This window comes from Pelobates fuscus, chromosome 10 (genome assembly GCF_036172605.1).
Source record: "Pelobates fuscus isolate aPelFus1 chromosome 10, aPelFus1.pri, whole genome shotgun sequence".
Classification (NCBI taxonomy): domain Eukaryota; kingdom Metazoa; phylum Chordata; class Amphibia; order Anura; family Pelobatidae; genus Pelobates; species Pelobates fuscus.
Window position 1 is genome coordinate 10499056 of NC_086326.1, and position 27392 is coordinate 10526447.

Below are 27392 nucleotides of genomic sequence, written 5' to 3' on the forward strand. Positions count from 1 at the left end.
GGAAAGATTCTTACCCCACCTGTTATTTGCGTATAGGGAGGTCCCCCAAGAATCTACGGGTTTTTCTCCCTTTGAGTTATTGTATGGGAGGAGGGTGCGAGGACCCCTCGATCTCATTCGGGACCACTGGGAAGGGGAGACCGAACAGGCAGGGACGCCTATTGTGCCATATGTCCTGGAACTCCGGGACCGCATGGAGCAACTCTCCCTATTGGTAAGGGAGAATCTCCAGGCGGCCCAAGGGCGACAGAAACGATGGTACGATAGGGGTGCCCGGCAACGACTATTCCAAATAGGGCAGAAGGTATTGGTGCTAAAACCGGTGAAGGACAACAAACTGCAAGCTGCGTGGCAGGGTCCTTACAAGGTTTTAGCCCAACTCTGTGATACCACCTACCTTATTGCCAGCTGTGCAGATGAAAGGATCCAACGATCCTTTCATGTGAACATGTTGAAGGAGTACCAAGAACGGCAGGAAGATATTCACGCTGTTTGTGCCCCAGCTACTGATGACCCCGAAAATTTACCCCTACCTGACCTGCTAGAAAGGGAGACTCACCCCGACCCAGTTAGCCTAGTGAAGCTGGGAGAGCGACTGAACCCTACTGAGCTGGAGCAAGCTAGACAGCTCCTATGGGAGAAACAGAGTACCTTCTCCCAGGAGCCAGGATACACCACCCTGGCCATACACAAGGTAGAAACCCCAGGGCAGGCCCCCCTCCGACAACCCCCTTACCGTATTCCGGAAGCCGTCCGGGACGGGATGCTAAAGGAAATACGGGAAATGACCCAGCTGGGGGTCATTGAGCCATCAGACAGTCCCTGGGCCTCTCCCGTAGTCCTAGTCCCCAAGAAAGACGGAACCACTCGGTTCTGCGTCGACTACAGACGACTGAATGAAAAGACTACCACTGACGCTTACCCCATGCCCTGGGTAGACGAATTATTAGATCGCATAGCCAGGGGTAACTATCTCTCTACCATAGACCTCTGCAAGGGTTATTGGCAGATTCCCCTGGCCGAGGATGCCGTCCCCAAGTCGGCATTTGTCACCCCGTTTGGCCTATACCAATTTAAGGTCATGCCATTCGGGATGAAAAATGCCCCGGCTACGTTCCAGCGAATGGTGGATCGGCTCCTCGATGGATTCCAGGAGTTTGCGTGTGCATACCTGGATGACATTGCGATCTACAGTGAGTCTTGGGAAGAACATTTAGTCCACATAGGAGTAGTCCTAGATAAAATTCGGGCCGCGGGCCTGACACTAAAACCCGAGAAGTGCCATTTAGGAATGGCCGAGGTCCAATACCTGGGTCACCGAGTAGGGTGTGGAAACCAGAGGCCGGAGCCTGCCAAGGTTGAAGCAGTAGCGAACTGGCCCACACCTAATACCAAGACCCAAGTATTGGCCTTCTTAGGGACCGCCGGGTATTATAGGCGTTTTGTCCCTGATTATAGTACGGTAGCCAAGCCCTTGACTGACTTGACCAAGAAGAATTTACCTAGACAGGTCCTGTGGTCTCCCGCTTGCGAAGCCGCATTCCAATCTCTCAAACATGCTCTTGTTAATGCTCCTGTCTTGGCTGCCCCAGTACCTAACAAACGTTTCCTTGTACATACAGACGCTTCCATGTATGGACTGGGGGCTGTGCTGAGCCAAATCGGGGAAGATGGGAAGGAGCATCCGGTCGCATACCTCAGCCGAAAGTTGTTACCGAGGGAAGTGAGTTATGCGGCCGTAGAGAAAGAGTGCCTGGCCCTGGTATGGGCATTGAAAAAACTAACCCCTTATCTGTATGGACAAGAATTTTCCTTGGTAACCGACCACAATCCATTGGTATGGCTTAACCGGGTCGCAGGAGACAATGGCCGATTGCTAAGATGGAGCTTGGCCCTGCAAACGTACAATTTCACCATCAGCTATCGACCCGGTAAGCTAAATGGCAACGCCGATGGGCTGTCTCGACAACTTGACAAATCTCCGGACAAGTGAATTCCGGTCATCCCTAAGTTAATCCGAAAGGATCAAGCCAGGTCTGCCGGAGTGTACCACTAGGAGGGAGCCGTGTGACAGACCCCTTTTGGAGTGACAGATACCATCTCGGAGAATTGCCGTTGTATTTGGATTATTGTGGATTTCGGGTACTTGTGGATCCGTACGGTACACACCGCCACGTGGAGAGAACAATGGGTCGCGGCCATTTTGACCGCATGAACTAATGACCGAATACTCACGAACTTTCCACACGACGAATTTCAACCTTACCGGTAACGTACGCCCATGCTGGTCGACAGATCCAAAGTACCGAAATAGAGACACCGGATCCAAGAGAGAGTTTTTGTTTATGTTATATGGTTCCTGAGTAAATGGTGCAAACGTGTATCTAGCGAACGGCCCAACCGATCTAGGGGATTTTCACGTATATTGTTCCCTTAGATCTCCGTTCCCTAATACACGTAGCACATTGTATTTTCGTTATATATTGTGTGTGTTATTAAACCTGTAATAATTGTAAAATATTCTGCCCGGTACAGTGGGAGTGACTCCCACTGTAAATGTATTATCTCCTCCGGATACGGGGAGGAGTTGTTGTACGGCATAAAAGCCCGAGTTGCAGAATAAACATCATTCCTACTTTGACCCTCAACACAGAGTCTCGTCTCGTGCTTGGAGGGGATGGCTATTACTTGGATTCGTAATTACTGGGAACCTGTTATGCCTTAGCTGACTTCATCTTGGGGGGGAAAGGACACCTTCTCAGCGGCGTAAACCCCTACTACACCGGGGTGCCGCTACAGGGCCCATGGAACTTTATACCTATCCAAGACCCTCATGAACTCTTTGATCTCTAAATACTCTAAAGCAGTGCTCCCCAACCTTTTTATCGCCGCGGACCGGTAAACATTTGATAATTTTTCCGTGGCCCGCTTGTTTTGATTTAATAAGACAAAAAAAAACCAAAGTCACATATATTAAAAAAAACACGCAGACACATACATAGTCAGAAAATCACAAACACAGTCACATAAAGACATAGACTCAAAATTGTGTGTATGTGTGTGTGAGCGGTGCAGTGTGTATGTGAGGGTGGCAGTGTGTGTGAGAGTTGCAGTGTGTGTGTGGGGGGCAGTGTTTGTGGGGCAGTGTGTGTAGTGTGTGTATGGGGGAAATGTTTGTGGGGCAGTGTGTGCAGTGTGTGTATGGGGGCAGTGTTTGTGGGGCAGTGTGTGTAGTGTGTGTATGGGGCAGTGTGTGTAGTGTGTGTATGGGGCAGTGTGTGTATGGGGCAGTGTGTGTATGGGGCAATGTGTGTAGTGTGTTTATGGGGCAGTGTTTGTGGGGCAGTGTGTGTAGTGTGTGTATGGGGGAAATGTTTGTGGGGCAGTGTGTGTATGGGGGCAGTGTTTGTGGGGCAGTGTGTGTAGTGTGTGTATGGGGCAGTGTGTGTAGTGTGTGTATGGGGCAGTGTGTGTATGGGGCAGTGTGTGTATGGGGCAATGTGTGTAGTGTGTTTATGGGGCAGTGTTTGTGGGGCAGTGTGTGTAGTGTGTGTATGGGGGAAATGTTTGTGGGGCAGTGTGTGTATGGGGGCAGTGTTTGTGGGGCAGTGTGTGTAGTGTGTGTATGGGGCAGTGTGTGTAGTGTGTGTATGGGGCAGTGTGTGTATGGGGCAGTGTGTGTATGGGGCAGTGTGTGTAGTGTGTTTATGGGGCAGTGTTTGTGGGGCAGTGTGTGCAGTCTGTGTATGGGGCAGTGTTTGTAGTGTGTGTATGGGGCAATGTGTGTAGTGTGTGTATGGGGCAGTGTTTGTGGGGCAGTGTGTGTATGGGGACAGTGTTTGTGGGGCAGTGTATGTAGTGTGTGTATGGGGCAATGTGTGTAGTGTGTGTATGGGGCAGTGTTTGTGGGGCAGTGTGTGTAGTGTGTGCATGGGGGCAGTGTTTGTGGGGCAATGTGTGTAGTGTGTATGGGGCAGTGTTTGTGGGGCAATGTGTGTAGTGTGTATGGGGCAGTGTTTGTGGGGCAATGTGTGTAGTGTGTGTATGGGGCAGTGTGTGTAGTGTGTGCATGGGGGCAGTGTTTGTGGGGCAATGTGTGTAGTGTGTGCATGGGGCAGTGTTTGTAGTGTGTATGGGGCAGTGTTTGTGGGGCAGTGTGTGTAGTGTGTGTGTGTGGGCAGTGTGTGTATGGGGCGTAAGGAGGCTTTTTTTAAATTTATTTAATTAAAATTAATATATTCATGTCCCCCCTCCCTTCTTACCTTTACTGGGAGGAGGGGGGACATTTCTTAGTCCCTGGTGGTCCGGTGGGGATTCCCTGGTGGTCCGGTGGTGGTGAGGTGAACTCTAGCCCAGTTACAGGGCTAGAGTTCACTCTCGCGAGATTTGGAGCGTTGCCGTGGTTACCGCGGCAACGCTCCAAATCTCGCGAGAGGAGGACCCGGAGGAGCTGCAGGTAAGAGCTTCCGGGTCCTCTCTCACTCCCCTGCCGGCTGCCAGCAATGTGCCTGCAGACCGGGGAGGGAGATCTCTGATCTCCCCTCCGGTCCGCAGGCACATTGCAGGGCTGGCACTTGGGCAATGCCAGCCCTGCATTAGCCGGCAGGCTCGCACACCCCACACCCCTGGGCGGCCCGGTACCGTTTGATCCACGGACCGGTACCGGTCCGCGGCCCGGGGGTTGGGGAACACTGCTCTAAAGCACCTAGAATTACTCCTCTAATCATCAGTTACTGCCGATCCTGTGTTATTTGTGCCAAGGACAGCTCAGGCAGAAGAGGAGGAGAATCCTAAGCACCTAGCTAACTCTCACTATCCCTTTCAAGAATCCAGGTGACAAAGAGCTGCTGGGTTAAATATGCACTAGTTATAATAGACATTTTGTCAGGATGGCCAGAAGCCTAGCCGGTCATCAATGTGACAACCAAGACCATATACCCAATAGTGCATTGTGAAAGTTGCAGAGATCACTCAGTGGATTCATTGTTCCAGATTCAAGACTCTCTCTCTCTCTGCAACATGAGAAGTAACATTTGTTGATTTTGACACACTTTTGACTCTAAAGGAAAAATGACTTGTTAAAAAAATTAAAAAAGATACCAACAAGTAGGTGTTTGATGGCCATAATAATGCCTGACCACCTGCCATCGATGGAAAGCCAAGGACCCCAAAAGGAGACCTCGTGAAGCTAAAGAGATCCAAACGCCAAGCTTCCTCAGGATTATTTGCCCATCCTGAGTTTGTGGTGATATTAATATTGACTAAATGATCCGAGTCCACCTACGCTGATGTAGCGTGGGACAGGTTTAATACTACAATGCATAAGCAAATGTGCCCTAGCCAAGGTTATTGTGTCCATACACATAATACATGACAAGGTACTCTTGACACACCACATTCATGCTTCAGAACACAAAGAGGAGCACCCCTCTAAAGGGAAAGTTTGACACACATATATATATTGATGCCATAGGTGTGCCAAGGGGGGTACCAGATGATTTTGCAGTAAAAGGAAAGTTTGAGTCCATTTTCCCAACCGTCACTGCTAATAATAATATTTTGATTTGCATTTATTATATCTATTGCAACCAACAACGTTTACCTGTCACCATGACTTGTTGTGCCTATACTCCAGATAACACAGGTCCATATGGTAATGTAAGCTTGTCGATTTTATGATGTCCCTCTGAAGAACTAAGAAGACTTTAAGAACCGTTACTTCATAGGGTTTTGTGCCTTTGGGCTAACCTGTCTTCTGGAACTAACCAATAAAGTTTATCTTTTTTAGAATCTAACATTTCATAGGGGGGACTGATGTAGAATTATTTAAAAATCTTTATTGTACCTGTATTGAATTATTGTACTAACTCCATTTTAATCTCACATAACCTCACATTATGACAGACCCTCCATTTTGTCTACATTACATGACAGAATTTCCTAACAGCATTTAGTATAATGAATAGAGACTGTATTTTCTATAAAGATATGACTAACCCCGGAATTGCTGAATCTCCTGTAATTTGCAACAAAGTATAATCTGAAGGCCATGAGAACGCCAGCCTAATGAAATGTTCTATTCATAAAAGAACCTTGCACCTGACCACGAGTCTGACATCACTAACTGCCCAAAATGACGCTCAAGCCCCCCTTCCCACCGAGTAAGCCTCATGCTGGGAGAGATGGCGCTTGAGCCATCTGTCCACACCCGTGTCCAGAACAATACCACCTCCCGGTGGGAGGACACCTAGCTAGTCACTCAAATCCCTGAGCCAATTAATAATATTGATGGGTGGACACTGATATAGCCACTTAACATTTAATCCAATTAATGATGTTTATTTGTTATTATCTGATATTCAATGATGATGTCATTTTGCCTTTAAAAGGGTCTGCATACCCGTTTTCTAACCAGATGCCATTAAATTTTCTGAAGTGCTTTTAACCTGAACTCCATGTGTCAGTGTGAACTTACTTCTGCGTATACGCAATTTAATAATCTCAGATTTGGACAGGAACAGATAGACATTTAAACATATTTGTTTATTTCTAAATTAATCTACATCACCTGCTTAACATGTATGGCCCACATGACCAATCAATCATGTTTTTGGTAACATATATTCCATCTTCTAACGAATCACTTCATGGACAAAATCATCACTGCAGGATATACTAAGTTTCTTCTAGATGCCACTCTTGATTCTTCCTCCACAAATATCATAACACAGTCCATTCGGTCCCAACGGAAACAAACTTCTAAAGATCTCAACCACATCCATTGCGAACAAGGATATATTGACCCATAGTGCCCTACTCAGGCTTCAGTGTGAGACTATACTTATTATTCCCAGGTATACAACTCCCACACCAGAATAGAAAGATTTGTGATTCACACTTCTACTATTCCAAGACTAGTCTCAACACGTGAGTGGACACTCAGAAGGGGGGCATTGGTGCATCAGAATATATATGCTTGTAATAGACTATATGCAGTATTTTTTTTTTTTTTGAGGTCCCAATCTTTGTGAGGTTTAACTCTCAGGATCGAAGTACAAATAATGTAGAAATTTTGAATATTCCCATAAGAAGAATAACCAGACAGATCAGCCTTTTCTGGAATAGTTTGGCAATAACTCTCGGAGACAACATGTCAACAAAACAAACACTTTAATTAGTCATCTGTTTCTTTAATGTCACATTCTCTGCTGCCACCCAATACAGAACCCTCCACCCAAAATAGAAACAACTCAAATATGTAACACATACAGGAACAGTATATAAATAAATAAATCATACAATATTGATGCCCAGAGTTTGAACTTCACAGGAGTTTCTTTTCAATCTATTATCCTCAGTCTCTTCCCGTGTGATATTCAAGCAGGTGGAAGTGACTTCCTCGGTGGTTGCTATCAAAGAATGAAAAACAAACAAAAAGTTATAAAAACATGCAATAGATCATAATTTATAGGGGAGAAGAAATTGTACAATGCCAAAGACAGACAATATCGTAGCACCAGAGAAGGCAATACAACCTTAAAATATCTTGAGAGAGCACTGCAAAACCATTTAAAGGTAAATGTTCTGATATGAGTGTAATTTAATCTACTAAAACATATCATTTTAAATAGGCCAATTTCAATAAGAGAAGGACAGCATTACGGCATTTTGACCGGCATCAACTCTTTAGTGAAAAAAAAATCCACTGAGGATAAATGGAATATCTTCAAACAAATATAAGAAAGGTACATGTCTCAGATGCACCATTGGGGAATAAATAGAAAATAAACAAATCTAATCCAATGTGGCTTAGACAGAAGGTAAACCAAAAGATTACAAATAAGAAGAGGGTATTTAATTTACACAAATCAGAGTCATCCTATACAAGATATAAGGTATCCAATAATGCATGCAAAAATGCAATAAGAGTGGCTAAACTATAAAGTTTTAGCTAAAGCAAATGAACCCCCCCAAAAATGTAAGAACATCAATTCTAAAGAAAAACAAAGTGTAGCTACTCTGAAAACAGATATGGGTGTGTTAATAAATACCAAGAAAATGCAGACGTTTTACATAATTTTTCCTCAGTATATAATAAGGAGAACCATATGGTAAGAGATCAAGAGATATGCAAACGATTGTGGCAAAAACCTTGCAAAAAATTGTGATTGGATGACTCAAAACAAGATGGTGCAGCAACTAAAAAAAGTTAATGTAAACAACGCTCCAGGCCTGATGGTATTCACCCACGAGTACTTAAGGAGCCAAGTGTGGAAATAAGCAAACCTCTGTATTTAAAGGGACACTATAGTCACCAGAACTACAGCTTAATAGTTGGTCTGGTGAGTATAATAGCTCCCTTCAGGCATTTTCATGTAAACACTGCCTTTTCAGTGTTTACATTGCCCCTAGGGACACCTCCAAGTGGCCATTTCTTAGATGGCCACTGGAGGGGCTTCCTGGCTCAGGGCTGCACAGTAAGCAGCCCTGCCATTCAGCGTCCCCACGCTCTGCATGGAGACGCAGAATTTTCATCATAGAGATGCACTGATTCAGTACATCTCTATGAGGAGGTCCTGACTGGCCAAAACGGCATTTGGACCCGCCCCCCGTGCCGATTTTCGCCAATCCAATGCTATTGGCTAAAAATCGGCCATTTTGATCTTGTCACAAAGGGGGTGGAGCCAGCACCGGCAGTCCAGCACGGGGCTGGAAATAAGGTGAGTTTTAAACTTTTATAGGGGTTCAAGTCACCTATATGGTGGGTTTAGCTCTATAGGGTCAGGAATACGTTTGTGTTCCTGACCCTATAGTGATCCTTTAATCTATCAAGATGCTTTTCTTTCACGAATTGTACCAAGGGATTGGTGGAAGGTACATGTGGTTCCTATATTCAAAAATGGTTCAAAATTATATACCTGTAAGCTTAACTTCTGTGGCTGGGAAAGAATTTGAAGGGTTATTAATTTTCATGGATTCACTAGGAAGAAACATTGATATTAACAAAAATCAGCATTTGATTATGAAACATAGGTCACGTCAAACTAATTTAATCACATTCCATGAAGAACGAAGTAGAAGTATAGAACAGCACGTTGCAGTGGATGTGATCTACTTGGATTTTGCCAAGGCATTTGATATGGTTCCTCACAATAGGTTAGTGTTCAGTTTAAAAGAAATTGGCCTCAATAAAAATTCTTTCCCTTGGGTAGAACATCGTCTTACAGATAGAGTTCAGAGAGTTACATAGCTGAAAAGAGACTTGTGTCCATCAAGTTCAGCCTTCCTCACATTTGTTGACCCAAAAGTAAAAAAAAACAAAACAAAAAAAACCAAACTGTTTGAAGCATTTTGCAACAAACTAGAAAAAAAAAAAAACTTCACCCCAGAATGGCAGTCAGATTAATCATCGGATCAAGAAACTATAACCCTACATTGAAAAATCTCCCTGAATGTTGTTTTTGCAAGTATGCATCTAGTTGCGGTTTGAACATCTGTATGAACTCTGATAAAACCACTTCTTCAGGCAGAGAATTCCATATCCTTATTTTTTCTTACAGTAAAAAAACCTTTCCTTTGCCTTAGATGAAATCTTCTATCAGTCTAAACGCATGGCCTCGTGTCCTATGTAAAGTCCGGTTTGTGAATAGATTTCCACACAATGGTTTTTAATGACCTCGGACATATTTGTATAGTGTTATCATATCCCCTCTGAGGTGACGTATTTCTAAACTAAAGAGATTTAAATTTGTTAACCTTTCTTCAAAGCTGATATGTTCCATTCCTTTTATTAATTTTGTAGCCCGCCTCTGCACTTTTTCTAGTATCATAATATCCTTCTTTAGGACAGGTGCCCAAAATTGCACAGCATATTTAAGATGTGGTCTAACCAGCGATTTATAAAGAGGCAAAATTATATTCTCATCCTGGGAATGAATGCCCTTTTTCATGTATGACAATACCTTACTGGCCTTAGCCACTGATGATTGACATTGCGCATTGTTGCATAGTTTGTCGTCTATAACAATTCCCATGTTGTTTTCGTGTGTTATCCCTAATATACGTTGCTTGTGTATTCTTTACGCCGAACTGCAGCAAAGTAATATCTTGCTCACATTGTATTATTTTAAAGAGTTTTGTGTCAAACACTGAAACATGACTTTCAATGCTTTTTTCAAGATCATTTATAAACATGTTAAAGAGAAGGGGTCCCAGAACAGAACCTGAGGGACACCACTTGTCACCTCTGTCCATCTTGAAAATTTACCATTAACGACAACTCTTTGTACTCTGTTTTTAAGCCAATGTTCTACCCAAGAACAAGCATTTTCATCTAGACCGATTTCCTTGAGTTTGAACACTAATCTTCTGTGTGGAACTGTATCAAATGCCTTGGCAAAATCCAAATAGATCACATCCACTACAACACCCTGATCTATACTTCTACTTACTTCTTCGTAGAATGCAATCAAGTTAGTTTGACATGACCTGTGCTTCATAAAACCATGCCGATTTTTGCCGATAACCATGTTCTTCTCAATGACTTCTTGAATATTATCCCTTAGTAACCTTTCAAATACTTTTCCAGCCACAGAGGTTAAGCTCACAGGTCTATAATTTCCAGGCAAGAATTTAGAACCCTTTTTGAATATCATCAAATTTGACGCTCAGTCAATCCAATGTGTTCCAGTAGGAGTAGGAGGCTATTGATAATATAGTCTTACCTCTTTATAAATCAATCACTGGTAAGACCACATCTTGAATATGAATAAATGTTGGGCACCTGTTCTAAAGAAGGATATTATAGCACTACAAAAAAATGCAGGGAGTGCGTTTTAGTTATGAAGAAAGGTTAACATATGTAAATATGCTTGGTTTAGAAAAACGGCACCTCGGAGCGAATATGATGGCATTATGCCAATATATCCGGGGCCAATACAAACCATTTATTGGAAATCTATTCATAAATAGGACAAGGTCACACCTTTAGACTGGCAAAAAGAAAATGTAATCTAAGGCAAAGCAAGGAGTTTTAACTGTAAGTACAATAAGGATGTATAATTCTCTGCCTAAAGAGGTGTTTTTATCAGAGTCTATACAGAAGTTTAAATAGCAATTGGATAAATACTTACAAAAGCATAATATTCAGGCATTACAATTTAATTAGTGGGGGAATAGCTTCTTGATCCAAGGAGACATCTGACTGTTATTCTGAAAAAGGAATTTTTTCCTAGCTGGGTTTTTTTTTTTTTGCTTCTTTTGGATCAACAAGAAAAACTGATTTGAAAAAGGCTTAACTTTATGGACGAATGTAAATAAAGAAAATAAAGTAAGGTATGTGATGAAAATTCTGTTTAACTGCAAAGAGTACACACCTTGTGAGCCCAGTCTACTGAAATGTCACTTCTGGCAAATACACATGGATACAATTGAACTGGGTTATACACTAAATAAATAAATAGATAAATAAAAATAAAAATATAGTTTGCTTGAAATGCCTGGTCTGTGGACCAGGGCTCTTTTAACACTTTTGTGGTGTTTGTGTTTAGCTGTAATTTTCCTCTCTCTCATTTATTGTTCCCATACAAGTTATATATTGTTTTTTTCAGGACAAGAAGGGCTTTCTTTACATACCATTATTTGTATCAGGTCATATACTTAACTTTAAAAAAAAATGATGGTGAAAAATTAAAAAAAAATAAAACATGTTTTTTGACTTTTGCTTGAAAAATCTTTTACTTTCCTCAAAAAAGCGAAAGAAAAGAAACTGCTAAATAGATTCAAAATTTTGTTCTGAGTTTAAAAACACCCAGTGTTTATGTGCCTCATTGCTTTCTTTTTGCAAGTTATAGGGCTATAAGTACAAGTATGACATTGCTGTTTCAAAATATATATTTTTAAAATGTATCAATAGTGACATTGTAACACTGTTATCTGTCATAAATCTCTGAATCACACCTCACACGCACATATTTTTTTTTAAAGTAGACAACCCAGGGTATTCAATATGGGGTATGTCCAGTCTTTTTTAATAGCCTGGCCAAATTTAACATTTATGTTTTAAAAATGCAAAAAACAATTATGAACGCTAACTTTGGCCAGTGTTTTTGACCAAGTGGCTACTAAAAAAGACTGGACATATCCCATATATGGCAGTCTCCCCACACCGGGAGCAACGCCGATCGCCGCCGGGGTAACGACGGCGATTGGGTAAGTACATAATACCATTATGACGGTTCAGGACCGTCACCGGTCCTCAAGGGGATTTTTCCGATGACGGTCCTGAACCATCCATGGTCGTGAAGGGGTTAAAGATGATGTAAAAGTGCGGTTTTATTAATGGAAATATATATTAAAAAAAAATAGAACTATATTTAAACAAATAAATAATGTGAGTTGTACGCTGGAAGATATCTTTAATTCCAAACTTAAAGTTCTCTGGCGTCTGTTCACCAGGACACAGAACAAAGGTAGTGGAGCATATTCTGGGTCACTTACACTCTGTGTTCTCCGTCTCGATGGCTGTCTGAGGTATTGGAGTGTTTTTTGGATGCTGAATAACACAAGAGGCTGGCTGTGAGTAGTGTGTCTGGTCTGGTAAGTTGCACGTCCCCCTGATCGGAGGCCGCTGGCACTGGAAGGACGGGTTCTGTATATACATGTCATTCCATGGAGGGGCATGAAAGGTCAGTCCCGCTGAAAATACATACCAATAACACAAAAGAGAAGAATTGATTCAACATTGAAAGAGGACATACAAACTCCAATTCAAGTTACCCACCAAGACTTTCACTACCTGAGCATCATGCTTACTGCAGCTTCCCACACCTCCTATAACACACACTACCTGAGCAACACGCTCACTGCAGCTCCCCACACCTCCTATAACCCACATTACCTGAGCAGCACATCCTATAAACACACACTACCTAAACAGCACGCTCACTGCAGCCCCCACACCTCCTATAACCCACACTACCTGAGCAGCACGCTCACTGCAGCTCCCCACACCTCCTATAACACACACTACCTGAGCAGCACACTCACTGCAGCTCTCCACACCTCCTATAACCCACACTACCTGAGCAGCACGCTCACTGCAGCTCCCCACACCTTCTATAACCCACACTACCTGAGCAGCACGCTCACTGCAGCTCCCCCACCTCCTATAACACACACTACCTGAGCAGCACGCTCACTGCAGCTCCCCACACCTCCTATAACCCACACTACCTGAGCAGCACGCTCACTGCAGCTCCCCACACCTTCTATAACCCACACTACCTGAGCAACACGCTCACTGCAGCTCCCCACACCTCCTATAACCCACATTACCTGAGCAGCACATCCTATAAACACACACTACCTAAACAGCACGCTCACTGCAGCCCCCACACCTCCTATAACCCACACTACCTGAGCAGCACGCTCACTGCAGCTCCCCACACCTCCTATAACACACACTACCTGAGCAGCACACTCACTGCAGCTCTCCACACCTCCTATAACCCACACTACCTGAGCAGCACGCTCACTGCAGCTCCCCACACCTTCTATAACCCACACTACCTGAGCAGCACGCTCACTGCAGCTCCCCCACCTCCTATAACACACACTACCTGAGCAGCACGCTCACTGTAGCTCCCCCACCTCCTATAACACACACCACCTGAGCACCACGCTCACTGCAGCTCCCCACACCTCCTATAACCCACACTACCTGAGCAGCACACTCACTGCAGCTACTTACAACTCCTATAACTCACACTACCTGAGTAGCACACTCACTGCAGCTCCCCACACCTCCTATAACACACACCACCTGAGCACCACGCTCACTGCAGCTCCCCACACCTCCTATAACCCACACTACCTGAGCAGCACACTCACTGCAGCTACTTACAACTCCTATAACTCACACTACCTGAGTAGCACACTCACTGCAGCTCCCCACACCTCCTATAACACACACCACCTGAGCACCACGCTCACTGCAGCTCCCCACACCTCCTATAACCCACACTACCTGAGCAGCACACTCACTGCAGCTACTTACAACTCCTATAACCCACACTACCTGAGTAGCACACTCACTGCAGCTCCCCACACCTCCTATAACACACACTACCTGAGCAGCACGCTCACTGCAGCTCCCCACACACTACCTGAGCAGCACGCTCACTGCAGCTCCCACACCTACTATAACCCACACTACCTGAGCAGCACGCTCACTGCAGCTCCCCACACCTCCTATAACCCACACTACCTGAGCAGCACGCTCACTGCAGCTCCCCACACCTCCTATAACCTACACTACCTGAGCAGCACTCACTGCAGCTCCCCACACCTCCTATAACACACACTACCTGAGCAGCACGCTCACTGCAGCTCCCCACACCTCCTATAACCCATACTACCTGAGCAGCACGCTCACTGCAGCTCCCCACACCTCCTATAACACACACTACCTGAGCAGCATGCTCACTGCAGCTCCCCACACCTCCTATGACCTACACTACCTGAGCAGCACACTCACTGCAGCTCTCCACACCTCCTATAACACACACTACCTGAGCAGCACACTCACTGCAGCTAATTACAACTCCTATAACCCACACTACCTGAGCAGCACACTCACTGCAGCTCCCCACACCTCCTATAACTCACACTACCTGAGCAGCACACTCACTGCAGCTCCCCACACCTCCTATAACTCACACTACCTGAGCAGCACACTCACTGCAGCGCCCACCCCTCCTATAACCCACACTACCTGAGCAGCACACTCACTGCAGCTCCCCACACCTCCTATAACTCACACTACCTGAGCAGCACACTCACTGCAGCTCCCCACACCTCCTATAACTCACACTACCTGAGCAGCACACTCACTGCAGCTCCCCACACCTCCTATAACCCACACTATCTGAGCAGCACGCTCACTGCAGCTCCCACACCTCCTATAACCCACACTACCTGAGCAGCACACTCACTGCAGCTCCCCACACCTCCTATAACACACACTGCCTGAGCAGCACACTCACTGCAGCTCCCACACCTCCTATAACCCAAACTACCTGAGCAGCACGCTCACTGCAGCTCCCCACACCTCCTATAACCCACACTACCTGAGCAGCACACTCACTGCAGCTCCCCACACCTCCTATAACCCACACTACCTGAGCTGCACACTCACTGCAGCTCCCACACCTCCTATAAACCACACTACCTGAGCAGCACACTCACTGCAGCTACTTACAACTCCTATAACACACACTACCTGAGCAGCACGCTCACTGCAGCTCCCACACCTCCTATAACCCACACTACCTGAGCAGCACACTCACTGCAGCTCCCCACACCTCTTATAACCCACACTACCTGAGCAGCACGCTCACTGCAGCTCCCCACACCTCCTATAACACACAGGATCTGAGCAGCAAGCTTGTGTATGCTGTTTTTTTTTTACCGGTACCTACAGCCACTCTAGCTTGATGAGCGAGGGGTGTTACAGACATGGCAGGCATACATAGATTTAAGTACTAGAGCAGCTATAGGTGACATTCTCAAAGCAGCTGATTGGACTACTCAATATATATTTATATATGTTTATTTTAAACCAGGTGGTCATTATTATTATTATTTATATAGCGCCATCAGATTCTGTAGCGCTGTAGAATGGGGCTTCATATTACTGTCATGAGTTAATGGAGACTTTAAACAAGCCTAATGTGAGCCTCCAATCTAGAATAAAATTCAGGATTTCTCCCAAATGTTAGATGTAAAGTCACAATTTAATAAACAGGGGGCATATTAGAAGAAATAGCTCTCCTTATAAGTGCCCAACACAATTAATATTTTTTCCAACATTTAGTTTTTTTAGGGTTAAGTCAAAATAGTTGGTTAAGACAAAGGGAATTAAACAGACACTATAGGCATCCAGACCCCTTCATCTCATTGGAGTGGTCTGGGTGCAGAGTCCCTGTTCCCCTTAGTCCTGCAATGTAAATCGTTGCAGTTTTAGAGAAATTGCAATGATTAAATTGCAGGAGTAAGACTGCCCCTAGTGTCCGTCAGACAGCCACTACAGGCACTTCCTGCTTGCTAGGTGACCTTTGGTCAGCTAACGAACATTGGCCATTCTCACGCTCTGCATGAGGGCATCCAGCAATCCAGTAAAATCCCCACAGGAAAACATTGAAGAAAGAGGCGGAGCGCCGTGAGACATCTGCACTGGAATCACGTAAATTTTCAACGGTTTTTTTTTTTTAACCCTTTCTGTGCCAGGAGGGGAGAGGGACCTGTAGTGTAAGGAATACGACTCTGTATTACTTATACTATAGAATCTCTTTAAAGATGAAACCTTATTTAATGGAATTAAAAGAAAATTGAATACTCATTTTAGTAAATAACTCTAAGAATAATACTGCCTTTAATAATATGGTGACTTTACGTCACGAAATCGTGGATTATCACAACCACAACAAAATGGTGGATTATCACAACCACCACAAAAACAGACATAACACAACTTGTCTTTCGATATGTCACCTGTGCTGGGCTGCAGCAGGATGTGTCCTCCTGCCCGACTTTGTAAAAAGGTTCCAGTGTTTCCATAGGTCACCAGACTGGGGTTATTTCCTGCCATTGTGAAAAAGGGGGTGTCCTCGGGAGAGGTTGGGGTGAGATTGTGAAAGGGGAGTCGTTGGTATTGGGAGTACTGGGGTATTTGGAAATGACCCAGCTGATTATTTTGGTGATAATACTGGGCTCCAAATCTCAGTGTTGTTCCCATGTTCTCCTGCATGCTTGGTGACCTAGAAGGAGAAACAAAGATTGCGTGTTGGCTCTGGACAGATTAATTGTCACAAAAGCTACAATAACCATAAATGATTAGACATGGGAAATGGGACAGTAGCAGCTAAAAAAAAAGGAGGTTCCTTGCTGAAAGCCATGGACAAATCTCTGAATCTGGTGATGTTGCAAAGAAGACATTCTCCTGCATCCAGCTTTTCCTGCAGGATTAGCCAGATATCTCCCTTGAGCTACACAGGTCCAATAATTGAGAAAGCTCCGCAGACCCAGACAAGCTGTAGTGTTTTATAGCATTTACAGAATATGGCCAACATTTTAGCTCTGTTTAGCCCATATTCTTTTATAAATATTTTAAAAAAACAAAAACAAAAAAAAAACGGGTAGATGTCTACCCAGGTTGACTCATTGTCACTGCTGCCATTCCTCCTAACCAGGAAAGCTTTCATATTTCCCTAAGGCCTATGTTAGTGCTGAGACTTGGTAAGGTTAAAGAGATGGTCACTTACTCCTGATAGGTAAACACGTCTCCATCAGAGGATGTAGGTGTGCAAGTACTCTCTGGTGTATCCAGCATCAACGGGACCATATGAGTGCCAGGGTTAAAGGTCATGGACATTGGCAGACCGACGCGGCGCAGAGGTGGGGGGCTGGAAAATGTGGGGGGATATTCATGGGATGAAGGGAGGCACATTTCTCCAGAGGAACCCAATCCTGGGAACAGAGAAATAAGAAAGTAATCACATTAAAACACATCACTGAAATTGTGGCAATTTATCCTTATTTATGATTGTAAAATACTTTATCACATTCTAAATCCAATAGTTAGAACCTGCAGAACACAAACCGGATTTTAAAAATTCTCCGTTAATGGCCTCTTATCCAAAGTCAGTATAACTTCATTCCGCTGATATAAAGCGACACATTGTTAAAATATTGGTTTCAATATTTTTCATTTTCAAACTTTTTGTAATATTCAGTAATTTCAATGAGTCCATCAACTAATAAGGTTTTATCATATCCTACAATTTTACTTTATATAAATGCTGTAAACAACAGCTACCAAAACTAAACCAATTCAAAGTAAGACGAGGAAAACAAATGAGAGATGATAAAGCAGCAGTTGATTATTAATAGTTGTGCAAAACAATGAAGTGTGCGACAGGTATCTTTATTTTGGCTGATGGTGGCATCGAGAGAATGGAGAATGTGAATTATAGATCAATGGGTTCTGAAACCAATCAATATAGGAAAATTAGGTTTTTAATTCGTAGAACAAATAGCCACTTACCTCAATGAACCCATGCTCAAGGCTGCATTGGGGAAGGGGGGTCCTAACTCCACCCCTGGTGTCAACAACCTATGATATCCCAGTAGGCAGGCCTGTCTTTTATATATATATATATATATATTCGCTGCCCAAAAAGAATACATTGAGGAACAGCAGGTGGCTTCGGGTGATTCACACAACTTTCCACAGGGTGTAATCAGATTTTTGGGTAAAAAAAATAAAATTTTCTGTATTTTTACACCAAGAAAGATAAGATGGCATGATGTCAACTTAAAGCCAGAGGCTCAGAGTGCTTCTGTGATTCCACTTGAACCAAATATAGGGCCTTGGATTTGGTAATGTATATATAGAATACCAAGGGCACAAAATGTGTAAAACCAATAAGAAGGGTTTGTATGAGATTTAAAATAAATAGGAGTGTTTCTTCCACAAATTGAGTGATTTCACTGCCAAATAGAGTATAAATGTTTTTACTTTCATTGCATTTTGCAAAATTAAATTTAGTCCGTAAAGCCTCACTCATCCCCTAGTTATGATTACAACCCTGTGTTGCGGTCACCGGCCCGCCGAGCCTCACGGCCATGCCCGACCGGCACGGCCACGCCGACAACACGAGCTTACCATCAAACATGACGCCGACCACGTGGTCGCGCCTAAGAGTAGCTCCGCCCCCGAAAATTATACCAACGTGTGCGGTCGCCCTCTGACCAATCATAGCCTAGAGAGGGGTATTTAAACCCCTAGCTTTCCCCATTACTTTGCCATGTCGTGGTTTCAGTTTCCTGGTTTCCTGAAAGTGCTAATTCTGTGTTTCTGATTTCCTGGTATCCTGATCCTTGGCGTTTCCCTGGTTATTCTGATCTCTGGTTTCCCTGACTTGGCTTGTTTTATCGGTATTGAGTATTTTCTGGCTTCCTTGACCTCGGCTTTCCCTTTGACCATTCTCTGTCTCTAGCGTATTAGTCCGGCCATTCTAAGGTCCGGTTTACGCTCTATCCTGTTATTTTCCTTTTCTTACCTATGTATATGTTTACATAGTTACATAGTTTCTGCGTGCTGGACCACATTACTAGTCGTGACACCCTGTAGAAGAACATAATTCTCTGCCAGATGTCACACGCAACTGATGTAATGCAGCTTTGCTGAAAATATCAGCTTATCCCCTGCTTCAAAACAGTACAGGAAGTTTCAATGGGTCATACCTTTCCTACAGTCAGGGAGGGGGTGGGGTGAATATACTCTACCATTTCACTGTTAGGATTACACTATCGATCCAGATATTGATAAAGATCGATAAAGCAGTTTTAAATACCTTTATTTTAAAACTATATGCCCTTACTGAATTTATTGTATGTGGGCATTATGCTCAAATTAAGGCATTATTTTTACATTCTGTTGCCATTTTCAGTGAGTTGCACTGCTAGTAATGCCTTTGGTGTCCTTAGAAATACATATAAAGCAATGAATTCAACCTTTTTTTAATTTAGCTTTATTTGTCACATCTACTGTATGTTAGAAAGAACCCATTTTTTTTGGGGAAAAATAAAAAAATGGTGTAAATTTAGATTTTTATTTTCATATATGTCTGCAAACAAGTTATACACAAAAGTGCCCTAAAATGAGAATTTCATGTGAATTCAAAGTCAATATTAATGCCAGAATGGCCAACTGATTTAGAGAATTGTCCCAGTTTGGCTGTATTGACCTTACATTTGAAATTCACTTTAGTGCAATACCTTGATAGTTTCTCATGACTGTTCACTGACCTGAATTGGGTGCATTGAAACCGCAGGAGTTGTGTTGTGAGATGATATCACAGGCCTGAGACCCAGCAACGAGAGAAAGACTGCTGAAGATGAGAGGATAAAAAAAACCATAGAATCAATTTAGGGTGATCCCAAAGTTCTAGAACAGTCACAATAACATTAAAAAAGGGATAAACTACATATAAAAGAGCATTTCAAGGAACTTAGAATGTCTGAGTGTTTGGTAAATCAGGAATCTACAGACACAGATTACAGCACATGGTACTTCATTACAACCTTTTCTGTTACATTCGAACAATGGATAATCCAGAATCTGAGTTAGGAAGATTGAGAAACTAGTTATGTTTTCTTAGGCTGTTACTTTCACTTTTTTTCTTACCCATTCCGCATTGGTGGGATGGTGGCATATGTAGCATGTGCAGCGGTGACACCGAGGGCGACGGTCTCCGGGTGGGAGAGTTCAGCAGCAGAAGAAACAGTGAGCATTTCACGCTGACACATCCCTGAAGAAGAGGATATAGGCTTCATTTCAACCTTCAGGCAGGTCTTTTCCACTTTACGCCATTTGGCTCGACGGTTTTGGAACCAGACCTAGAAGAAAATCTCAGTGGTTCAGGAGGAAAAATGGCAATCAAAAATAAAAAAAGTGGGACCTTTTAACTTGCCTGAAAGTTAGCAGTATGGTGGTAAAACTTAGCATTGCTCGCTTGCACAGAGAAGAGCTATGCTGATTCTCACCAAACTTGGAAACCCAATAATGTCAATCAGATCTTGTGCTTTTTGTGAATCCCACCACCAAATCTGGGATCTTCTAACTGCTACACAATTACTCTGAACCCTCGCAAATTTCTGTAATGGAATTGGCAGATATTGCTGGGTCGTGCCAGGTTCAAATGTCAAGTCCAGGACATCTATGTCCAATTAAAATTCCTAAATACTCTTAGCAATTATTGGATTTGATCACAATTATCATTTCAGGAGTGAACAAGGGTTTGCTGAAGTGAATCCTTGGAAGAAAAAAAAACCACAAGTGATGAATGAAAATACACAGATATACACACAAAGCATGCAGCAGACCTCAACTCATTAAGGGAGTTTAACCCCTTAAGGACACATCACATGTGTGACATGTCATGATTCCCTTTTATTCCAGAAGTTGGGTCCTTAAGGGGTTAAAGAGAGATGCAAAAAAAAGTCAGAAAGTCACCATTATCCTCTGTGGAGTAACACCAATTATATTCGCAATTTCCCTCCTCTTCTCATTGTCCGGATAATGGTCTTCTTCAAACAGACGCTCCAACTCATGCAACTGATCTGCAGGACAGGCCGGCACATGGAGACAGTGTTTACGTACATTACCAGCACAAATTGTTTGAAATCAGGGAAACCAGAAGATAATCAGAAGTAGAATAAAAACTTTACTTCGAGAAACAGGTCAGTAGTTATTACTGTGATTTAGAATTAAGACCTCGTCCACAAAGCATAAAGAGAGATAGGATTAAATGAGTGCGGAAAGGGCATAAACATTGACAGTAAAGAGATGCATGCAAAGAGTGTAATATCAGAAATGTGGCTATGAGGCAGTGTCCCATGCTCACCAATGCTGTAAAGAGTCCGACTCTTCTTCCTGCAAGGTGCTACAGGCTCCTCTGGATTTTCTGGTGGGCACTTATCCTTTTGCCGATCTCCACCACCGTCATATGCAAATGTGGAAACTCGACATGAGGCTGCACAGCGAGCAGAGCGACGTGGAGGAGGAGCTGTTGAAGGGAAATGTCCCTCCAGCTCTGTATTTACAGGGTGGTACTGTCCTCCAGCAGAAATAAATCCTTGAGTTTGTGTGGGCTCTCCATCAAACGAAGAGTAACAACCACCCGTCGTCTCAGGAAGAGGCCGGCAAACTGCCAACAAATTCAGCTGGCACTGCCCACTTCCACTTCCACTTGTTGAATTTTCAGGAGCATTAATGTTCAATTCTCCAGGGTCGGCTATAACCAAGTCCTCAGGTTGTCCTGTAACTGTAACTGTATCAAACCCCTCCGGCTCTTCCTCTTTCTCTGTGCATAGCAGCGATGGCTCCATCTCCTCCTTGATAACTTGAGAGAGACAAAGCGAGATGTAACATGAGATAGCCCACTATAATATTTGCCATCTCAGTTGAATGTAGAGCAGGCTTGCAGAAATTTTTAATTTGGTTGCTCCTTATGATTTCTATATTAGTGAATACAGTGTATTACAGATACTTAGAATAATATAAGCCATGTAGCAGGAGCTTCTGCTCTCAGGATCAGGGGAAGGGCAGGGGGCAGCACCCGGCAGATCCTCCCGCACACTTTCAAATCTTCCCCAAGCCTAAAGTCCTTTAAGAGATCCCTCTCTACATACCTCAAAACAGAATGCACCTGTCATGGTTGATTACATATGTCCTACCTGTTCTATGTTGAGTTTTGTATTTATTGTGTATTAATATTGTTTTTGTGTTTTATTGTACCCAATTGAATCAATGCAATGTTTTGTGGACCCAGGACATACTTGAAAACGAGAGAAATCTCAATGTATCTTTCCAGATAAAATATTTTATAAATAAATAATCCCAGGTAATAGTGCACTGTAGTGGTTATAGTTCATTGCATGTTTTAGGAGTGTGAAGAACTGAACCTCGTCACGGGTTCTTGGAGGGGCCTGCTAGCCAGCCTATTGCCTCAGGACTATAGGCCCTGCGATATACCTTGCCCAATGCACTTTAAAAGGCTCTGTTCATGTTAGTTATGTACTTTTGTACTCCAGACAGAGAGACCAACCGTTAGCCCTGATTCCCTGGAATTGTTTTGGGCATAGGACAATGTGCACAGTCGGTCAAAATTATGACTTCCATGAAAATCCCGAACCCCTGAACCGATCTGGGTGATTTATGGATATGTTGGTCACCCAGATCTGGGCTATCAGGTGATGTAACTTTTGTGGGGTTTCCATGGGTTTTGGTGGTACTTTTGGGATGTTGTTAAAAGTTGTGTTTTTCGTGCCTGGAGATAGTTGAGTTAGTTCAGTTCTTGACTCAATTATCACCCAGGCATAGGGGAGGGATTGTCTTGTATGGGAGTGTCCTGGACCCGAGAGCCAATGCAATTGTGTGTATGTTTTTACTGTAGTCTACTCTCAGGTCTGAGGGGGGGGGGGGGTGTCCCTTGCATGGGGACTGTCATAAAAGGCCAGTTGTGGCTGCCATTAAACAGAACAGTTTACCCCTTCATGAAGTCTTGGCTCGTGTTTGGGGGATTGGATAGCTACATTCACTCTGGGGATCTCTATAATCACTATATTCCCTTGGATCTCAATGATTGCTCTTGTAAGAGCAGCCTGCTTCGCTTTCTGGACTAGGGGAGGTCTACCCACTGGAAGCTGGTCTTGGGTCCAGGGTGGGTGGAGGACAGGGAGACCCCAACCAAGCTGCAGCGGTTTGTGGGGTTTACGGTGGCTATGGTGTTCCAGTGCGGTGGTTATAGTGTTCCAGTGCAGTACTTATGGTGCTCTCAAGTACTAGGAAGCAGCGAATGACGGAGGTACCTGGTCGGGGTGCCAGGCGGTCCGTCACAACGAGTCTATGCGTTAAAAGAACATTCAATGTACCAGGTGGCGAAAGTATCTACGGAGTTCTGAAGCATTGATTTTCCAAACCTCTATCTGGCTAAAGTAAAACTGTTAGGACATAAAACTTCCCAAGTCACTAAACCACCATAAAGGCCTATGGGCACAATTTAACCCTCATAACTATACCCCCACCCATGTAATGAGAACAAGGAGTGACCCGTCTCTTGTCCCAGTTTATTCGACACCCCACCCAGCAGTTGGAGAATTAATATGACTAGCGAATGGGCGGCCACAGGTACCCCATCTCACCGTACAGACGGCATTAACATAATAAAAGATAAAGCTACAATATAAAAGGAGCCCCGAAGCCCCCCATCCAAACCATATTATATGAGGCCCCAGCTGCTACCAATGGGTGGGGGGTAGCAGGACTAGGGCCAAGGCTCCACATGGAAGATCATGCCCCATTCCCCAATAACAGAAGCAAGCTTTAGAGGTTGTGCAGCCATAGCTTCCAAATGGAAAGTTAGTTATTTTAACTCCATAGCGAGCAGTTTCCATTCTATTAATACGACACTGCCCTGCCAAGGTAATGGGGTATTAATGGCAGCTCACTGTTTAATAGATATGCCCCCACTGCATGCAGCAAATGTTCCTGAAAGTTAAATGGGGGTCATATTGCAATTGTTAATTATTATTTTAATTTAAAAAAAACAAAAAACTTAAAACTTGCTTAAGTTTTTATTGCTTTTTAAAATAAAATTATCTGGCCTGGCAAATTTTGTGTATTTCAATAAATTCCTCAGCTAAGTTACAAGTGAATTTATTCACCGGATTTGCCTGTAACTGGTAGAAAATCATATTTGGTAAATAAGCAAATCCTATATTTTATACAAGATTTTACTGCGGACACCGAATGGTCGGACCACCGCGGGCGCCTTCAGTTAGTCAATAGGAGAATGGCCATGTTTAGTGAGTAACTCCGTGGGAATCCTGGGCCACAGATTACAGCGAATGGAAATGTATTTAATTCAGGAGAATCGGAGGATCTCGCACACTTATAGCATTATTTACTAAAGTGACATTTGTCAGGGATTCAAAGTGAAGTAGCTGAAATGGAAGCACAGCTGACTTGGAGAATCCGTGCAGGTTGGCTATTGTGGCCCTAAATCTGAAATTCACTTTGCTGAAAAACCTGTCTCTGTTAAAAAACACGTAAAATCAGGGAATAATGCACCCAATAATTAACAGCCCACCAGTTAATTAAAATGATGATCCCATGCAGCACCCATGCAGGGGTAAACAGGTCTAAATGGAGACATTAAACCTATAACACACATCCTCCTGCAGAAAATGAGAATAAACAGCGATAAGGCATATTAACCCTGTGACTGATCATGCATGGCCCAGGGCTAATGATTTATCACACAGGGCAATAATGTGATTATTACTCAGATAATGCTCTAACTGGCTGCTAATTATTATAAATAGATCATTAAGGATTTAATATGGATTGTTACCCAGCTGCCTGCTCTCCTCCTCATGGCTCCCATCTCCTTCCATCCTCTCCTTGTTTTTAGCTTTTTCCTTTTCTCCACTTTTTGAAAACTTTGTAACTTTGTCTGCGTTGATTTAGCCCAATTTCTCCAGTTCAGGGTGCGTTGGTCGGTACCATTCATTCCTCTGGGGGGAGGCAGTTAATTGTGTCATTAAGGGTGCTGGACTAGTTAATTCACTAGACAGACTGGCCTTAATCAGGGGAAATAGTGACACGATCTGTTGCTTTAGAAGTGAGTTAATCAGCGAAGAGAAGAGATTCAATTAGAAAAGGGACAATTCAGGGCAAAGGGCACCCCTATTAGTGCTGCTAGTGGTTTGGTCCAGTTCTCATCAAGAGAATCAGCTGAGTAAAGCTTCCTCTAGTGTAGACTGACTGAGCTGGGTCTTAATGGCTGATATTAATAACTTGCTGAGCTGGGTCTTAATGTCTGGAAATATTATTATGGTTATTATTAATTTACTGAGCTGGATCTTAATGGCTATCATTATTATTAATTTACTGAGCTGGGTCCTGTGAGGGCTGGGTAGGGTTGTCTATTCCTTTTATTATTATTACTGGGTTACATTTAAATGTTTTTTTTTTTTTTATTAGTAGTAGTAATAAACAAAATGCATTATTTTCAAGGTGTTTACCAGCCCCAGGGCTCATATGTTCATGGACAGCACATAAAAATGCTGCCCCTGGTATGTAGCATTCATATGCTGCCCCTGGTATGTAGCATTCACATGCTGCAAGTGTGAAAGTAACGGCTCAGCATGATTCCTTTTTGTCATTCAGCGTTTATTCGGTAAACTGAGAATATTTGCCCAAAATAACGATTGAAAGCCATCAGCTGTTTGTTTGGCTAGTTTAGGATACAATATGGAATTCTCTTTCAGGGTTATTCTAAAAAGGGATATTTGTTGGGAATTCAAAGTGTATTCCAAGTTCAGGGCCAGAATGACTGCACTGTAAAAAGTGTCAGCGATTCACCTCTGTGTCCAGTTTGGCTACCTTTACCTTAAATTTGAAATTCGCTTTGAATTGATTTACCAAATAACCATGTGTGAATTTCTGGCGTATTTACGTGCGTGAATAAGCCAGATTTTACTGGCAGTTTAACGCTTTCTAATTGAAGTTTTGAATTCCTAGTTAGCTATAAATTCCTGCTTGCACACAGGTGGTCTAACTAAAGGTTACCTGTTCGTGTTGGCAAGGTGTTTATTATATTATTGGGAGCCAATACTGATGGACGCAGTCTATAAAGGGTTTCTCCAATCACCATCACCACTTCTGCTATTGGAATTTGTCATGTTGGTAGCAAACTGTATGTGCGGAATTTCTGATGAAAACCCAGCATGAGATTTTTGTGCCCAGGTCTAGTTGGACCCCCAATGCGTGACATAGGCAGAAGGAACTCTGGCCTGCCTGATGTGGAATCTGTGTAGTAAAATAAAAATAGTACATTTTGTGTGTGTGTGTGTGTGTGTGTGTATACATATTTCGCTATATCTGATCAGCGCTCTGGTGACAGATGGAATGAGCGTAATTAGGGTTTGGCGTGCTAAATACAACAGCACTTAAAAATGATTAGAGTAACCCTTTATTTAACTCTCTGCTTGTTTAGATGACTTATAACAAGTTATAGAACTAAAATGTAATTTCGAAGAACACTGTATCTTATGACCGATTTCTAAACACATTTATTGTAGTTTGAAGACACATTACTGGGAGTATTATTGCTGTTGGGCTCAGTTATACACTCAGACACATTACTGGGAGTATTATTGCTGTGGAGCTCTGTTATACACTCAGACACATTACTGGGAGTATTATTGCTGTGGAGCTCTGTTATACACTCAGACACATTACTGGGAGTATTATTGCTGTGGAGCTCTGTTATACACTCAGACACATTACTGGGAGTATTATTGCTGTGGAGCTCTGTTATACACTCAGACACATTACTGGGAGTATTATTGCTGTGGAGCTCTGTTATACACTCAGACACATTACTGGGAGTATTATTGCTGTGGAGCTCTGTTATACACTCAGACACATTACTGGGAGTATTATTGCTGTGGAGCTCTGTTATACACTCAGACACATTACTGGGAGTATTATTGCTGTGGAGCTCTGTTATACACTCAGACACATTACTGGGAGTATTATTGCTGTGGGGCTCTGTTATACACTCAGACACATTACTGGGAGTATTATTGCTGTGGAGCTCTGTTATACACTCAGACACGTTACTGGGAGTATTATTGCTGCGGAGCTCTGTTATACACTCAGACACGTTACTGGGAGTATTATTGCTGTGGAGCTCTGTTATACACTCAGACACGTTACTGGGAGTATTATTGCTGTGGAGCTCTGTTATACACTCAGACAC

At 43.2% G+C, this 27392-nt stretch overlaps 1 protein-coding gene across 1 annotated transcript; it reads right to left on the reverse strand.

The window, feature by feature from the left end:
* Positions 1-7288: 7288 nt before the first annotated feature.
* On the reverse strand, positions 7289-25062 carry NOBOX (NOBOX oogenesis homeobox). Its single transcript, XM_063434091.1, has 9 exons — positions 24978-25062; positions 21468-21965; positions 21077-21183; positions 20249-20460; positions 19870-19952; positions 17322-17526; positions 16552-16817; positions 12499-12696; positions 7289-7409 (listed from the first exon to the last, which is right to left on the reverse strand). Exons 1-9 carry the CDS (start codon positions 25018-25020, stop codon positions 7294-7296), a joined length of 1728 nt encoding a protein of 575 aa, XP_063290161.1. The 5' UTR covers positions 25021-25062; the 3' UTR covers positions 7289-7293.
* Between the last annotated feature and the right edge of the window lie 2330 nt (positions 25063-27392).

Excerpts from the sequence above, each read along its gene's own strand:
- NOBOX (XM_063434091.1), bottom strand. The coding sequence starts at position 25,020 with ATGGAAGGAGATGGGAGCCATGAGGAGGAGAGCAGGCAGCTGG. Across the intron at positions 19,953-20,248 it reads ATCCCACCAATGCGGAATGG|CAGTCTTTCTCTCGTTGCTG; the intron begins GTAAGAAAAAAA and ends TCTCATCTTCAG. Across the intron at positions 16,818-17,321 it reads GACGTGTTTACCTATCAGGA|GTCACCAAGCATGCAGGAGA; the intron begins GTAAGTGACCAT and ends TTCTCCTTCTAG.